Source organism: Orcinus orca, chromosome 16 (assembly GCF_937001465.1).
Source record: "Orcinus orca chromosome 16, mOrcOrc1.1, whole genome shotgun sequence".
Lineage (NCBI taxonomy): Eukaryota > Metazoa > Chordata > Mammalia > Artiodactyla > Delphinidae > Orcinus > Orcinus orca.
Window position 1 is genome coordinate 78,799,650 of NC_064574.1, and position 18,226 is coordinate 78,817,875.

Consider the following 18,226-nt stretch of genomic DNA (forward strand, 5'->3'; position numbering starts at 1 on the left):
ATTTATGGAGCATCTCTTATTTGCCAACCAGTTTTTCATGTGCTGTGATACAAGATGGCAAACAAGACATAAAAGGTCCTGAATGTCAATTAACTAAAATTCTAGTGAGGAGAAACACAGCAAATATATAACTAGAAATAAGTGACTGAGAAGGGTCATAAGGGGCACTGATAATGTTCTTCTTCTTGACTTGGGTTCTGGTTACATGAGTATGTTCAGTTTGTAAAATAGAAAAGTGTACTTTTCTAAATATAGATATTTGTGTGTATATAGTCTTTCTTGACCTATACATAGATGTGCGTGTGTGTATGTGAGTGTGTGTGAGTGTGTGTGTGTGTATATATTTCTTTTTTTCCCCCCAAGAAAAAATTAAAAGAAAAAATTTTCATTTAAAAATACCAGATGGTTAGGTTAGATCAAGTTTTCTCAGCCTCACTGTTGTTGACATTTTGGGCCAGATAATTCTTTGTAGTGGGGGGTTGTCCTACATGTTGTAAGTTATTTAGCATCCCTGGCCTCTACCCACTGGATGCCATTAGTGATAACCAGATGTCACCAGATATTGCCAAATGTTCCCTAGGAGGCAGCATGGCTTTCTGTTGCGAACCATTGCATTAGATGATACATAAGCTTCCTTCCAGCTGTACTTTATATAACCTAATGAAAATTGCTTCTCAAAAAGTAGTTTTCTTTCATTTTAGAGAAACTCATAACCCAAACTTTTAAACTCACAGAATCATTAAATAAGGAAATTAGTATATAGCCCAAAACTTCAAATTTAAGGCATTTTCTTGTTGAATTATGTTATTTGTTAGATTGTAGTACTTAGTAGAAAAGTCTAGTTTTGGTAGACTTTGTAAATAACCAGGTGACGGCAGTAAATACGAAGTTAGGATCTTCAGACTTGAGAGAGATTCCAGTGGGATGAAGGACTGTGATTTTATGTGTCTCAAAAGCTTAATGGCTATTTCCAGAAATCAGGTCCACACAGTTACAGCTCTCAGGAGAAGACTGGCATCTACATCCCTTCACTTCTAGAGCATCCTGGTGGATGTTGTTCCTTCATGTTTTCTAGTTCCAGCATGGCAGAGTTTCTTCAGAATTACCTGCCTGAAAAGACTAAACAAGGTTATGTGTTAATATTGCAGGGAAGGTGCTGCAGGTTAAAGGGGAGAGAAGGGGAGTAGGGGAGAGAACCAATTGTAGAATTAGGTAAGGCCTCAAATACAGGCTTAAGATCTATCTATAGTAATGTCATATATTAGTATACAGGAGATGGTTTACAAAAAAGCTAATCATATTTGACATTTGAAGCCTCCAGGGGTAAGTTTGTAGTAGTTTATATATTTCAGTTGTGTCTGCTTCACCACAGATGCCTTTGTGCTAAGCATCACGTACAAGGAACAGATTATTTATTTGCTCTGAGACATTTAGTCATCTCTCTCCATTCTATTGCAATAACTTGTAATAGTCTTAAACTTTGCCTGTTCAGCTGTATAGAGAGCAATTGTCTCAGATGATGTGCTGTATGTAAGATGTTTAAGAGAAATTAGCATCTATTGTGCCTGTGGATATATTTAATAGGCAGCATATGTGTTATTGGTTGTTGAATTTGCACTGTGTACTGCTTAGGTTTGAAACTAGGAATTGAGTATGTACTATATTCAGCCTAATGTATAAATTTTTCTTAGGTAAGAAAGCAAACCTAGGCAAAAATGTAAGCATGAACACACAACATGGACCAGCTACAGAAATTGCTGTAGAGACCACTATACCCAAACAGGGACAGAATCTATGGTAATGTGAGCATTCATCTGGTTGCTCTTTCTTTTTCTTTTTCAATGTTAAGAAAATAATTTATATAGTGAAACCCAGTGAGTTAGTGATTATCTATTAAGAGCATTTTGTGTGATTTTGATTTCTTGGATCTGTAAGCTCGTTGCTTTAAAAGCAGACTTGATTTTTTTATAAGAATATATCTGTTTGCTTTAAGGTTTAGAATTTTATTTTTTCCTTGTAATGTAACTTTGTATGTTATATGATAGATCTTACATAGCATTGGAAATGCCTTTCAGTCTGCTTGGCAATAGAAGTATTTAGAATTTTCATCTTTATTAAAGAAGAGGAATTGTAAATATAGCCATTAATCTTCCTTTGTATCTATCCTGCTTTTAGGCAGGGAGCTAGGTTTTGAGAGGGTCCCTTCTACTTTTGTGATCGCATTAACTGCTTTAGCTGTGATCACCTTTAGTTTAATGACCTTTTGTCTTTTATTTTTTGATATAACTTTACTCTGTGAAAGGGATATGGACAAGTGTGCCTATTTACTTTATAAAATCTGTCTCATATTACTTTTTATTTATTTATATGTTTGTTTGTTTGCTTATTTATTTATTTGGGCCTGCTCTGAGCGGTATGTGGGATCTTATCTTAGTTCCCCGACCAGGGATCGAACCCATGCCCCCTGAAGTGGAAGCCCAGAGCCTTAACCACTGGACCGCCAGGGAAGTCCCCTCATATTAAGTTTTAGTTGGAAACATTGGCTCCAGTGTCCTAAGATAAAGTTAACATTAGGTCTCATGGAAACAATAAATTGTTCTACTTCTGAGCAAGGTTGGAATTCTGCTTTCCCAACTCCCACCACCAATCCTAGATCCCTTTCTTAATGTTTGATTCTTCCCTTTTTTTTCAGTTAACAGGGGGTTTTTTTGGTTTTTTGTTTTTGTTTTTTTGCCCCTACAGGTTTTTATGTGATAGTCAAAAGGAACTGGATGAGTTGCTAAACTGCCTTCACCCTCAGGGAATAAGAGAAAGTCAGCTTAAAGAGAGACTAGAGAAGAGGTAAGGGTTTTCATCTCGCTCCTCATATCTCCTCTTCAGCATTAGATATTATACATACCTTAGGGGTTTTTTGTTGTTGTTGTTTATCCATAAAAGCTTAAGTAAAAATTTTAAAAGTCTGTAACTCTTTTATGTTCTTGTTGTTCGGTGTTTTCTTTTAAAATATTTATTTATTTTGGCTGCGCGGGGTCTTAGTTGCTGCACGTGGGATCTTCGCTGTGGCTTGTTTAGTTGTGGTATGCAGGATCTTTAGTTGTGTCATGCAGGCTTCTTAGAACTAAGTGGCATGCGTGTAGGATCTAGTTCCCCGACCAGGGATCAAACCTGGACCCCCTGCATTGGGAGCATGGAGTCTTACCCGCTGGACCACCAGGGAAGTCCCGTTGTTTGATATTTTCTGGACACCTCATGCTTGTTTGGAAAAGTATGCTTTTAAACGATGTATATACAAGATAGCAGGACTATTCATTGACTAACACGCCATACACCAGACTGAGAGCCTGATTTTAGTTAGGCAGCCTTGTAAGTGCAGTTCCACATTGGTTGGTATTCAGAAGTATTCTGTCGGTATCCAGAGTAGCACCAAAAATGAAAACAACCTAAATATTCATCAACTGATGAATGGATAAACAAAATGTGGTATATCCATAAATTCAGCCATAAAAAGGAACAAAGTAATGAAATATCCTAGAAAGTGGGCAAACATTTTGCTGAGTCAAAGAAGCCAGACATAGAAAGGCCACATATTGTGTGATTTCATTTATATGAGACATCCACAATAGGCAAATTTTTTTTTTTTTTTGGCCGTACGCAGGCCTCTCACTGTTGTGGCGTCTCCCGTTGCGGAGCACAGGCTCCGGACGCGCAGGCCCAGCGGCCATGGCCCACGGGCCCAGCCGCTCCGCGGCATGTGGGATCTTCCCGGACCGGGGCACGAACCCACGTCTCCCGCATTGGCAGGCAGACCCTCAACCACTGTGCCACCAGGGAAGCCCCACAATAGGCAAATTTATAGTCAGAAAATAGATTAGTGGTTGCCAGGGGATGAGGGACGGGGAGAATTGAGAGTGACTGCTAACCCTTATGGGATTTCTTTATGGAGTGATGAAAATGTTTTGGAATTAGGTAGTTTTGATGCTTCTAAAATGTGAAAACCACTGAAAGTATAGGCTTTAAAATGGTGAGTTTAATGTTATGTGAATTATATCTCCAAGAGAAACCACACACAAAAAAACCTGCCTACAAAATTAGCATCAATATCAGTGCCGTCTAGATTTGCTAGTGTCCCTCCTGTTCTAGCAGTTGTTTCTATCAAAACTGGGATAGGTTTTGCCTTAAGGCCACCTTTAATATCTGCATGCTTTCATGCTGGAATTTAGGTTTAATTGAGGAGAGAAGGAAAATACTGTTCAGTACATACTCTGCAATTTTGAGACACTTTTGAGAGTGATAATGGGTACATCATTGGTTTTGGTCCACTGCTTAATGTATAAATGAATTAAAATTGTATTCAGAATCGTCCTGTCTTGATAACACTTAGATCAAAGAAGAAAATAAAGGGAAAATTATGTGGTAGAAGGCAGTGAAAGCAGAATCCTTTATAAGAACACCAGTGAGACACAATGTATAGTCAGAGGAAAATAATATTAAAACTCCTTATTATTAAGCATGAAAAGGGAACTTAGTACTCGACTTCGATGACCTTGAACATTAGTTTTTGGTGTAAGAAGCCAACAGTGAAGCTTATGGCGAATCCAGGGTAGAGAGTCTTATTAGAGTCTTTATTACTGTGACCTCAGAAGGTTAATCTTCAGTGTGAAAGTGAACTCTGAAGGTCCTTGTGTAGGTTTTCAGCTCAAATTCATGTTTCTTCTGTGTTGTGAAGAATCCAGGCAGACGATTTAAAGTTTGTCTCCGGTTGGTAGCAATTTCTGGCAACTAACATAAGCAGATGCACACTCTCCTTGGAGGAGCATAACTTCAAACCAGGCCTCAAAGAATTTCCACAGATAAAATATCAAGAAACTCTTGGTAAAAAAAAACAATAAACACCCCAAAAAAACCACACAAACCAGTTACCATGAATGAGAGCTAGGTAAAGAAACATACTTCAGATACTGGAATTACCATATACAGAACAAAATGTGTATTTTTTAAATGAATCAAGAATAAGAGAAATTTGAAATTTTGTGTGAGAAACATGAGACTATTAAACGAGAGATGAAAAGGATCTAAATAAGTCATCTAGAAATAAAACATGTCATTCAAGTAATTGAAATTAATAGACCATTTTTTAAAGTTCCTTTATTCCTCCTCCCCTTTGCCTCAACTTTTCTAGGTACCAGGACATTATTCATTCTATTCATCTGGCCCGGAAGCCAAATTTGGGTCTAAAATCCTGTGATGGCAACCAGGAGCTTTTAAACTTCCTTCGTAGTGATCTCATTGAAGTTGCAACAAGGTTACAAAAGGGAGGACTTGGTTATGTGGAAGAAACATCAGAATTTGAAGCTCGGGTAAGAATATAAGGAAAACACCCTTTGAAATGTTACTCATGGAAACTCAATTTGGAATTGTTCCCTGATATTGTTCTTGACTTTCCTAGATGACCCTGGGAATCATATTTGCATTTGTCTTGAAAGACACATGTGGAACCCTAAATTCTCTATGTACATATGATACTTTTCCTTTGTTATATTCTGCTGGTATCCAGGAAAATCTAGTATTTGGCTCAGAACCTTTGTTCAAAAAGAGCTTTTCTATTAAGTTGAATGAAAACTAGTCCTGGAGTCTTACTCATATAACATTATTTAACCTATCCATTCCCATGTACCTATCCATTCCCATGTGATGCCTGTGCTGTAAGGTATGAAACATTTGTGTATCTTGCTTTTGTTCATTCTCTATACTTGATCAGCTTAGTTATACTTGTGTTCGGCGGCACTCATGCTGTTAAACAAGTACATTTCAGTGAAGGCACTTTAGTAGTCTTATCGCTTACTGTTCAGAAGGACCCTTAAGTGTTATAGGTGAAACAGTTCAAGAGACCCTGTGTTCCACATTAGATTTTAGGTAACAAAGCTAGAGAAAAGATTGGAGAACACTGTCCATGAGTTATCACTGTAAAAATTTTTTTGTTAATTTTAAATAATAAAGTCCACGTAACTCCAAACATTAATATTTGTGAGTCTTTTCAAATTGTTCATTTGCATTATAACAGTGTGTTAATAGTTGTGTGATTTTTATGAGCAGTTGAACCTCCCACTGCCCTCCAATTTTGCCTCATTTTATAAATACTTTCCATTTCTTTTAATCTTTAATGTCACTTTGGGGTACATAATAACACATGGAGTTGATATCGTAAATCTTTTACTGCCAGACTTTTGTATTTCTATTTCTTTGCTATTAGAATTAACAAATTATATATGCATCTTATATATGTAACTTTTTTTCATTAGTCTGGTTATGAATTCTTGGTACATTACCTGGGAAAAAGGTTTAAACATCTTTATTGTTCTTAAAGATTTTTTTTTAGGAATTACTCAACCAAAAGAATTTCACCTGTTTCAAATATTACAGTTACTTTTTTGTTTATTTAGCAAATATCTATCAATAACCTACTTTGTGCCAAACCTGGGCCCACACCTTGCTAACGTTGGATTATCATCATTCTTTGTTTCTCTTTGTAGTTATAAAATGGTGGGGGGGGTTTTTGTTTTTGTTTTTGTTTGCGGTACGCGGGCCTCTCACTGTTGCGGCCTCTCCCGTTGCGGAGCACAGGCTCCGGACGTGCAGGCTCAGCGGCCATGGCTTACGGGCCCAGCTGCTCCGCAATATGTGGGATCCTCCCAGACCGGGGCACAAACCCGCGTCCCCTTCATCGGCAGGCGGACTCTCAACCACTGCACCGCCAGGGAAGCCCCTAAAATGGTATTTTTTTAATTGGCATGTGTTGTGTGGCTGAGAAGGTAGTTTCAGTCCTTAAGAGCATGATTTGGATCAAAGTGATTTAGTTTATGCTTCCTCATCCATAAAATAAATGTGAGGCTTAGATGAGATCAAGTATGTAAAATGTATTATCTGGCTTATAGGTTGTAAGCTGTTAGGTTGGTAAATTTTTACTTTCCTTCTCAGTTTTTCTTTGCCTTGAGACTGTCATTTGCACGTAGTAGGCACTCAGTCACTGAGTGTATGAATGAGTTCAGTAACTTCCTTTAAGTAGAGCAAGTTTCAGCCTCCCATGGATCCCTTCATCAGGGAAATCCAAGTACTTGGCTACTTTCAAATGCATAAGCCATCCATTGAACTGAGGAACCCAGTTAAATTAATGTTATGTGACCAATTTGGGTCTAGGTTGATTTGAATTTAATCGAGGATTGTCTATTTCATCTTTCTCTTGGCCTTTTACTCAGTCTGGTTTTTAAATCTTTTTCTGTAGGTGATCTCACTAGAGAAACTGAAGGATTTTGGCGAGTGTGTGATTGCCCTTCAAGCCAGTGTCATAAAGAAATTTCTCCAAGGCTTCATGGCTCCCAAGCAAAAGAGAAGAAAACTCCAAAGCGAAGATTCAGCAAAGACTGAAGAGGTGGATGAAGAGAAAAAAATGGCAGAGGAAGCAAAGGTATTTAGCTAATGAAGATGTAGTTTTATGACTGCGTAGAAGTATGTGATCTGGTTTTAAAATTATCTAACCCTATGCTTTTTAGTTACATAAGCACTGTTCCCTAGCCAGTGTTTGATCTTTATCGCTTTCTCCAAATGTTGTAGTTTTCAAACTGGTCTGTGGAGCACAGCCCTGCCTGTAGAGCTGGATAGTGTGTCAGAGTCCCCCCTTCCACTTTACCAGATCTAATTCCTTTTTTTAAAAGGTGGTGGTTTTTAAACTTTTAAGAATTGTAAAATATACATAATGAACAACTTAGCCACTTTTACATGTATGGTTCTATGTCATTAAGTACATTCACGTTGTTCTGTAACTATTACTACCATCCATCTCCAGAATTTTTTTATCTTCCCAAAGCAAAACTATGCCCTTTAAACACTAAACTACCCATCTCACCCGCCCAGTCCCTGGCAACCATCATTTTCTTTCTTTGTCTATGAATTTGACTACTCTAGGTACCTCATATAAAGTGGGATCATACTGTATTTGTCCTTTTGTGACTGGTTTATTTAACTTCTTCAGAGTTATCTACATTGTAGCATTTGCCAGAATTTCCTTCCTTTTTAAGACTGAATAATATTCCATTGTGTGTATAGGCCATATTTTGTTTATTGGTCCATCGGTGGACACTTGGGTCACTTCCACCTTTTTTTTAATTTTTATTTTTTTTATTTATTTATTTTTGGCTGCGTTGGGTCTTCGTTGCTGCGCGTGGGTTTTCTCTAGTTGCAGCGAGCGGGGGCTACTCTTTGTTGCGGTGCGCAGGCTTCTTATGGTGGCTTCTCTTGTTGCAGAGCACGGGCTCTAGGCATGCAGGCTTCAGTAGTTATGGCGTGCAGGCTCAGTAGTTGTGGCTCTTGGGCTCTAGAGCACAGGCTCAGTAGTTGTGGCTCACAGCCTTAGTTGCTCCGCGGCACATGGGATCTTCCTGGACCAGGGATTGAACCCTTGTCCCCTGCATTGGCAGGCGGACTCTCAACCACTGTGCCACTAGGGAAGCCCTACCTTGTGGTTTTGATTTACATTTCCCTAGTAATTGGTGATGTTGAGCATCTTTTCATGTGCTTATTGGCTGCTTATCTTTTGGGGGAAATGTCTTTCTGAGTCATTTGGCTATTTTTAAATTTTTTTGTGGGGGTGGGGTGGGGAGATGTGTGGGTTCCTTATATGTTCTGAATATTAATCCTTTATCAGATACATGATTTGCAAATATAATCTCCCATTTCGTGAGCTGCTTGTTCAGTTTTTTTTTTTTTAGCCGTGCCGAGCAGCACGTGGGATTTTAGTACCCTGACCAGGGATTGAACCTGTGCCCACTGCAGTGGAAACGCGGAGTCCTAACAACTGGACTGCCGGGGAATTACCTGCTTTTTCATTCTGTTGATGGTGTCTTTTGATGCAAAAAGTTTTAAACTTCGATGAAGTTCAACTTACCTGTTTTTTCTTTTTTTGCCTCTGCTGTTGGTGTCAAATCCAATGTCATGAAGCTTTCCTCCTGTATTTTATTCTACAGGTTTTATAGTCTGAGCTTTTACATTTAGATCTTTGATCCATTTTGAGTTAATTTTTGTATATAGTATAAGGGTCCAACTTCATTTTTTTGTATGTGTATAATCCAGTTTTCTGGGTTTTTTAGTTTTAGAAGTAGCTCATTGTAAGTAAATCAAATGTGAGAGGTAGATACGATATGAGACAATTCCCATTTTAGTTTTGCCACACACACACACCACCCAAGGACATCACTCTTTAATAGTTTGACGTGTTTCTGTGTACATACAAAGATAGTTTTGTTGGATTTTTACAGAATGGAACCCTCTGCATAATATTCTGCAGTTTTTCACTCATCGACATATCTTAGGCATCTGTCCTCTCGCTCTGTCAGTCCGTATAGATCATCCTGGTATTTGGGTTTTTTTGGTTGTTGTTGTTTTGTTTTGTTTTTTTAACATCCTAATTCCTTATTGATGAACATTATGCTGTCTCTGGTTTTTCTTTTTTAGGATAATTAGCAGCTCCATTTTTTTCTGTTTTGTGTACTAGATTTCTGCTTAAGATTACTTGTGAAGAAAAGAATTTGAAAATACTACATTAAGGGAGCTGTCCCAGCCATTATCCAGTGGAATACTTTCCCTTGTTTTTGACTTCCCTCCCTCCCTCCCTCCTTTCCTTTCTTTCACAAACATCTGGTAAAGGCTTGCCTGTGCCAGTCATTGTGCAAAAGTCTGGGGGTTTTGGTCATAAGTAGAAGCTGGAAGTCCTTGCTCTCAAGGAACTCTGAATGTGAGAGATGGTTGGAGTAGAGTGACAAGTATGTTGAGAAAGAGCAGTGCTTGGCTCTCCTGTGAGGGATACCAGGGCAGCTTAGAACTTCCCAGAGAAGAGAATCTATCAGCTGGATTTTTGAAGAACAGGTAGAAATTAATTAGGTTGTGGAAGCGGGGTGGACATAATGTTAGGTTGAGCTGAAATTGCCTTCTCATCATTGACAGCTGGTCCTTGTTTTGCCCTGAGTTTACACAGAATGAGTTTACTCTCTAAAGCTCCTCTGGTAGCTGTACACAGTTGTCATGTTCCCCCTGGGTTTCTTCCTGAGGCCAAGAGTGATATGTGATACAGGAAAGAACATGTTGGGTCAGAGGTGAGTAGAGAACTAAGATTCAGTTAGATAAACATTTAACTATTAATTCATGGCATAGACTCAGAGATTTCATACAGGTAAAGTCTTTATTGAATTTGTTACAATATTGCTACTGTTTTATGATTTGGATTTTTGGCCAGGGAGATATGTGGGATCTTAGCTCCCCAACCAGGGATGGAACCCAGGCCCCCTGCATTGGAAGGCGAAGTCTTAACCACTGAATCGCGAGGGAAGTCCTAGTATTTTTCTTGATGTGATCTTTCCTTGCCATTTCTTGACTCAATAAAATTTTTCTTCTCATTGGGAACTAGTAGCTGTAGAGTTCTCATTTAAGTTCTTTTTTAGTATTTAACCCCATAGCGAAGTAACCTCTTTTTAGCTTGTCATATGAGACGATTCTTAGATTGATTGGGGAGGAAAATATGAGCACTTTGCAGATTTAACCTTGAGGCCCAGACACATAGTACACAAATGGAAAACATGGAAGAGTTTCTTGGAAAATCAATTAGGCTGCCTACTAAGTAGTTCAGCAATGTTCTCCATTAAAATGGCATTATGCCCTGCAGTTCCCCACCGAAGGTCAGCCTTGCCACAGCTCTGAAATTTTCCACTGTCCTTTGCTTTGAAGGTTTCCACTTAGCATGGGCCAGGGTTTTTTCAATTGGCACTAGGTTGTTGCATGAGCTAATATCAGTCCCTAATCTGTGCTTCAGTTTCCTTATTTGAAAAAGTAGATTATCTCTCAAATCCCTTTTTGTAATAGTCAATTATTTCAAATATTTAATGTTTATTTCATTTTCTTGCATTAAATGGGAAAGACGTATAATTTGGCCAAATCCCGGGTTCTGTTAGACTCTTTTTGCTTTGGATGCATTTGTCCCTGATTATCTGTTTTTCCATTTTAAATGTTCTTTTATGGAAGAATATGGTCTGAAGCCTCATTATATTCTTGCCAAGATATATTGCCTTTTTACTGTTAGGTAAAGGGATTAATGGTGACTTGCACATAAGGTGGCTTCCCCTTGATTTTGTTATACGCACTTCTACCACTTCTAACTAGGTCCCAACTTCATTTAAATATGCTAAAGAATTTGACTTTTTCATCAGCGTTGTATGTCCAGCTTCCCAGCAGTACTGCAAAACAGAATATTTACTTGATGCTACCGTGTTGTATGTCAAAACTTTATCTTGCTGCTGTTCCTGTGTTTTTAAAAAGTCTTCGATATGGTGGGGTTTTTTTGTTTTGTTTTTAATGTTCTGGACTGGAATTTTGTGCAGTGGGAGGATACTTAAGATGTTCTTTAAAATCTGAGTGCCTATTGTTTTCGCCCTCGAAATTAGAGGCTAGCTGGAGACGAGGCTGGTCTAGATGGATAACTCAGTGGATGAAACAGGATCTAATGTATAATGCCAGAGCGTTGGATTGGGGATTGGGAGACCTGGCCCTAAATTGCTGTGAGACCTTGGGCAAACTTTCTTTTCACGAAAAATAATAAATGAACATTACACACATGTGCACAGACATTCATAGCAGTGTTTGTTATTCAGCATAGTCAAAAAGCAGAAACAATCCAAATGTCTGCCAACTAATGAATGGATAAACAAAATGGATGTATTACTCAGCAGTTAAAATGGAGTGAAGTGCTGTTACATGCTGGGATGTGGATGAAGCTAGAAAACATTATGCTCAGTAAAAGAAGCCAGTCACAAAAGGCCACATGTTATATGAAATGTCAGAATAGGTAAATCTATAAAGCAAAAGAAGATTGTGGTTGCCTAGGGCCGGGGAAGTGGTGGGTTAGGGTAGGGAATGGGGAATGACAAGGTTTCTTTTTTGGGTGATGAGAGTGTTCTAAAATTAAGATTATGTTGATAGTTGTACAACTCTGCAAATATATGAAAAGGCATTGACTGTACACTTTACAGGGGGAACTTGTTATCGATAGTATATAAATTATATCTCAGTAAATCTGTTTTTAAAATGAAGCTAAATAAGCTTATTCTCAAGATCTCTTCCAGTTTTCTTATATATATATATATATATATATATATAAAAATTTATTTTTGTCTGTGTTGGGTCTTTGTTGCTGAGCGCGGACTTTCTCTAGTTGCGGCGAGCAGGACCTACTCTTCATTGTGGTGCGCGGGCTTCTCACTGCAGTGGCTTCTCTTGTTGCGGAGCACGGGCTCTGGGCGCATGGGCTTCAGTAGTTGTGGCTCATGGGCTCTAGAGCGCAGGCTTAGTAGTTGTGGCACACGGGCTTAGTTGCTCTGAGGCGTGTGGGATCTTTCCGGACCAGGGCTTGAACCCATGTCCCCTGCATTGGCAGGCGGATTCTTAACCCCTACGTCACCAGGGAAGCCCCTCTTTCAGATTTTTGTTTGTTTCTTTTAATGAGGGCACATGTGCTGGGTGTTCAGATTTTATAATTTATAGGAAATAAGTAAAAAGCAGTACTGTATACTGATGTTTTGTTTTTTTGTTTTCTTTTTGCGGTACGCGGGCCTCTCACTGTTGTGGCCTCTCCCGTTGTGGAGCACAGGCTCCGGACATGCAGGCTCAGCGGCCATGGCTCACGGGCCTAGCTGCTCCGCGGCATGTGGGATCTTCCCGGACCGGGGCACGAACCCGTGTCCTCTGCATCGGCAGGCGGACTCTCAACCACTGCACCACCAGGGAAGCCCAACTGATGATTTTTTTAATGCTTTTGTGCATCTGACTGTCCACTAGAGGACAGCAAAGCCCATTTTAACCATTCCTTGGCTAATTGAGTGTTCTCAATAACACTCTTTTAGGAACCAAACCTGAAATTCTTAAATATATGTTCCACTGAATGAAGAGATTTGCATTAATTATTACAGTAAGAGAATCTGTGGTACCGTATGTCAGCTCTCCATTACATTAGGGGAGAAGACCTGCAAGGCACCTGTGATTGTAGATCTTACATCCTACTGAGGAGCTCTGAAAAGGGAAGGAAGGAAATTGTATTTCAAAGGCAGATGTTGAAATATCTTCACTGCAGGTTGGAGTAAGGAATGAGTCAGTTTCCATTAGAACTTTAGCAGCCTCTTAAATAGATTTTTTCGATGTGTTTGTTACTTATCCTCATTATTCATAAATTTATACACACAAGGCTCTCAGTGGTTCTCTGTTTCTATAGGAAAGAGAATAGACAGCCTTTGGTCCCCTCCCTGAACTCTCACACTACAGGTTCAGAAGTAGCTCAACTGTCTTTGTCCCTTGGCAGCTCTATTTCAAATTGAGCTGTGGCCTTTCAGGGATAACAGGCCTTTCTTAAAGGAGGAAGACTATTACTTAAAATAGGCTTTTTGCCTAGGACAGGGCAGTGAAACCAAGCAGTGCTGTTGTCAGTTAGCTAGAGCTAGCCAGGTTGTATAATAAAAGTAGCCAGCATGGCTAACTTTAGTTCAGTCATGACTGAGTTAAGCAGTATGACCTCCACAAGGTAGATGAGAGTGAGATAACCTAGTCTCTCAGCTTCTGGTATACTGCCGAAGCTTTACCTTGTCCAGCTCTGTTGTATTTTCTGACTGTCTGAGAATGATGTCCCCTATAATGGCATTTGTTTACATGGATGCTCACCCTAATTGTTTAGGCTTTTTTAGTGCTTTGAAAACATCCCCAAAAGTCACCTTTTAATTAATAAAACAGCAATACAAATAAATGAATTATCCTAAAATGGCATTTTTGTTCCTCCTCAGAATGTATATTTTATAGAGGGAGGGTTGAAAATTCCTAATTACTTTTTTCTCCATCCTCTTTTACTTTGCTAATTCTAAATTAATTTGCATTTTCTGATGATGAGTGGAGACAGTGTGGATTATGCTGAGAGTAACTGCCCAGAATGAAATCAGGCCAACCCCTGGGACTTTACAGATTTCACTTAAGTTAGAAGTTGGTGATAAAGTCAAGAGAATATTTCATATCAGTACTTAATACTTTTAAGAATTATAGAATGCTTTATAGATACTATTTACTATTTCTTGGCCCTATAATCTGGGATTATGGTACATATTAGTGCAGAAACTGATAATCTTACTGACCAAGCTACATGACATTGTTGCATACTAGCATTATTTACACAGTACAAATGTTCCTGCTTTTAAATGATACTGAATCTTTAAGTTGATTTCACTAGAAGTGACATGTTTCTAGTCATTTCCCCCTCCTTGAATTCTTTGTGTGACCTCTGGCAACTTTTTTCCACCCTTCCGAGCCTTGGTTTGTTCTGTAAGATAAATGGGTTAGACCAGAGGAGCTCTAGGAGGTGAATGTATCAGGATGCTCTCGTATCTTTACCTAGTTGTAGTCCTCTCTCTGTGTATACTGTCAGTATTATGTGAAAAATCCACATTTCATGTCTTTGAAGTCATTGTAGTAATGCTGGCCTGGTTTGGTCTCTGTTTAGGTCGCATCTGCTCTGGAAAAATGGAAGACAGCAATCCGTGAAGCTCAGACTTTTTCCAGAATGCATGTTCTACTTGGGATGCTTGATGCCTGTATCAAATGGGATATGTCAGCAGAAAATGCTAGATGCAAAGTTTGTCGAAAGAAAGGTATATTTAAATCAGAGTTGCTTATCTGAGTGTATTAGGCACTAGGACTTCCATTTGCAAGATCTTTTATCCCTCAAGAGTTCTGTGTACACAACTTTTAAATGTGGTGGTGGTGGGCCAGATTTTACCTTCTCCTGAAAGTCCATAAAATGCTAGTCGTTAAAGTCACACGCTCGCAAATCACAGCAGGCCCTTTGTGCCTCAGTTTTGAGTATAAAATAAGAGCAGTTGATCTCGCCAATTCTTAGATTTTCTATAGGGAACAAATTAGTTTTAACTAAAATTTTAAATCTCTCATTATCTCTTAATTTTAGTCATCCATGAAGTAAGGTGGGTGCTACCAGTAGAGGGCAGTATTTGAACGTTGTGAAGAATAGTTGGGTTTGGACCTTCTGGCATGGAATCCTACAGAGCGAAGCATTTGGACTGTTTAATGCTGAGAACTTTTAGAGCCCCATTATGTGTAAAAGGAACTAGATGGCTAAAAGCCCCCCAGTGGTTGACTTCTCAGTGGCTAAAGCTGTTTTGTGATTTACTTTACAAGGATGAAAAGACCTATGTAAAATCATTCAGTTGCTCTAAAAACTGATGCAGAATGAAGGTTGGAGAGGAGAAGTTATCATTTAAATTGGTTTGGTGTATTTTCAAATGTAGGGAAACCGAATGATTTAGGAGAACCATATCAGATATGAGTTGGGAAGCATTTGTGTCGTCGGGGAGGAGGAGGAAGGGCAAAAAATGTAATACTTCATGGGAGATTCGTTTCTTAGTGGGACAGGGGCAGCAAAAATCTCCTGCTACTGCTTGATTTTTTGCTATCTCCTAGTAAATGTTAACTGTCGTCTTCCAGCCCGGAGTATTTGGGGATATAAGTTAGAAGACCTGAACCCTAAATTACCTATAGTCTAGTTAATGCTACATTTTTTTTCAGAAGATGACTGCGTTTTTTTAAAATGGGGTAGCAGTGTACTAGAATGTTTGTTCTTCCATTGGGTTAATTGAGGCTGAGCAGCTCTTCCTTACAGCTCACTGACTACTGCCCCACTCCCTACAGTGCTGTACAAGTTTATCTCCTTGCAGGTGAGGATGACAAGCTGATCTTGTGTGACGAGTGTAATAAAGCCTTCCACCTGTTTTGTCTGAGGCCGGCCCTCTATGAAGTACCAGATGGTGAATGGCAGTGCCCAGCCTGCCAGCCTGCCACTGCCAGGCGCAACTCCCGTGGCAGGTGAGAATTTCTTCTTTTAAAAACAAATAAATTAATAAATAGCTGTTACACTTGAGCTTGGGTTATTCAAACTGAATGATGCTGAGGAGCTTTAAGTTCATCTTTTGTGTGCAGAGCCCCATCATTTAAGGTATTACAGTGGGGGCTCAAAGGGCTCTGATTTAATTTTAGCTTAATTGTCGACATTTCTTGTTTTCATTACCAGCTGTGTTTTATGTCTTCTTGGTCATACATTCTTCTCAAATAACATATCCTTTGTTTGCTTCCACTTCGCCCACTTCTTAATTTGTGATGACTTCTGCAGCCAGTCACTGCTAAAAATCCTGAAACTCACTACCTTCCTTACCTGTACCTACTCTTCCTTCCTTAGCATGATTAGAATTTTGGTGTCAACTTGGTGTCTTCCTCTCCCCCGTCTCCATATTCATTCAACTTGCCAGATGTTATCAATTCAGTGTCTAGATGTCTTAATGAGTCAGAATCCTGATGTCCATTCCCCATGGTCCCTGCTGTCATTTGGCCCTCTCCACCTCTCATCTGGGCTCCTTCAGTGGCTTCTCAACTCTACCTCATATCTTCCTCCCTCTTATCCATCCAGCTCTTATGGTGATACCAGAATGGTTTACATAAGACAAAGATTTGCTTATGTCACTGTCGTGTTCAAAAACTTCGATCTTCCCCCTGCCTCTAGAGTAAAGTCCAAACTCCCTAGCCTAGCTTTTGAGACTCTCATTATGTAATACTAGCTGATGTTTTTCTAAGCCCTTGTTCCCATGTTTGTGTGCTTGTTACAGGCTGTTCATTGTGCATCCTTGCCTCTTGTGCTTTCCTCCCAGCTGGGAATATTCCCTGTCCCCAGAACTCCCACCTGGCTAAACTGACCATGGCCTACCTAAAATTTCACTGCTTTTTGGAAACATCCTTACATCCTTAGGATTACTTGTTCCTCCTCTGTGTTCCAGTTCAGCTTTCCATGTCCAAAGTTGTTTTTCGATGCATCTTGCCTTTTTGGTCAGTTTTATCCACGGCTGTCTTCCTATGAGATTGTTTCTGCCCTGAGAGTAGAGGTGGTGCTTTGTTCTTCATCCTCATCCCAGTAAGGCCAAACATAGGGCCTTGTAAAGAGGAGACGCCTAATGTTTGCTAAAGTTAATAACGTTGTTTTCCACGTTGAAATTTGAGGTTGTAGAAGAGCAGCTTGTAGCAGTCTGGCTTGGTGTCTCTTTGAAAGGTCAGAGCTGTTTGATCCTGACCCTGCCTAACAGCATTACTCGGTTATTTCTCACTCCATTCCAGCTACACTTAGAGAGATGAGGCTGCCGCTCTGAAATGGTGAGGCTTTGGACCAGCTGTTCTGAGCTGGGATTACCAGTGCTTTGATGTTATGGTCATCTGCAAGCTGTTTCAGCTCCTGGAAGGGGGCCATCAAGGTGGAGTAACACCTGTCTGGGCTGTTTATCCTTTCAGTCCACCCCAGCACTGGGGACAACTTTTAATACCTGAAATGTTACATTATCTGGCTGTTTTTGTGAGACAGAAGGAACAGAGTTTTGTTTTGTATGTTGAGGGGTGGGGGTTGCATTTTGGTCTTGGTTTTTGCTGCCATTAATATCGTAGCCAAAGGGTTTGGGGCCTGATAGAGGAGACACTCTGTTAAAGCTTAGGTTTTCATTCTGCTTCCTGTGTCCTGGCCTAGATTCAGGTTCCCTCCCCTTAGCATGAAATCTGTCTAGTCTGTGAAGAGGGAAAAGTTGCCACAATTTATGTGGGACTTTACCTTTCTTAGGACCCCTTCGGCCTAGATCCGTGTTCTCTACAAGTGTCTTTCCCCCCACAGGAATTATACGGAAGAGTCTGCCTCTGAGGACAGCGAAGATGATGAGAGCAACGAAGAGGAAGAAGAGGAGGAGGAGGAGGGGGAGGAAGATTATGAGGTGGCTGGTTTGCGACGTAAGTATTCAGTTTCTTTCATAGTTAACCTCACAGTCTTCTAAGCTGACTTGGAAAGACTGGGTTGGCGGTAGATAACCCAACAAGGCCATCGTGCCGTCTTCTTTTTTTCACAAGTTGTGGTGGAGGGGCGACTGCTGCCACGTTTTAAATGGGTTTTCAAGATGCCAATTAACTACCTTCCTATAAGGAGGTTGGGTGGCTTGGTCTCAGAACATCAAACTGGCAGATCCACTTGGTCCAAGATTTCATGGAATTCAAGGCCCCAGGTCTTGTTTATGACAGGTCTGCTGGTTCTGAGTCCCTCAGTGTGAGGATGGGGTAACAA

At 39.8% G+C, this 18,226-nt stretch overlaps 1 protein-coding gene across 2 annotated transcripts in view; it reads left to right on the forward strand.

Moving 5' to 3' along the window:
• The window catches only part of BAZ1B (bromodomain adjacent to zinc finger domain 1B), a 66,596-nt gene that overhangs the window by 42,326 nt on the left and 6,044 nt on the right, over positions 1-18,226 (forward strand). The window contains exons 10-16 of one of the 2 annotated variants that reach the window (XM_033426349.2): positions 1,692-1,797; positions 2,743-2,841; positions 5,180-5,357; positions 7,280-7,462; positions 14,573-14,720; positions 15,801-15,948; positions 17,786-17,898. In XM_033426349.2, coding sequence (XP_033282240.1) covers positions 1,692-1,797; positions 2,743-2,841; positions 5,180-5,357; positions 7,280-7,462; positions 14,573-14,720; positions 15,801-15,948; positions 17,786-17,898 — 975 coding nt within the window. Of the gene's footprint in view, positions 1-1,691; positions 1,798-2,742; positions 2,842-5,179; positions 5,358-7,279; positions 7,463-14,572; positions 14,721-15,774; positions 15,949-17,785; positions 17,899-18,226 lie in introns of those variants that run through there. The other variant, XM_033426351.2, reaches the window with a different exon arrangement.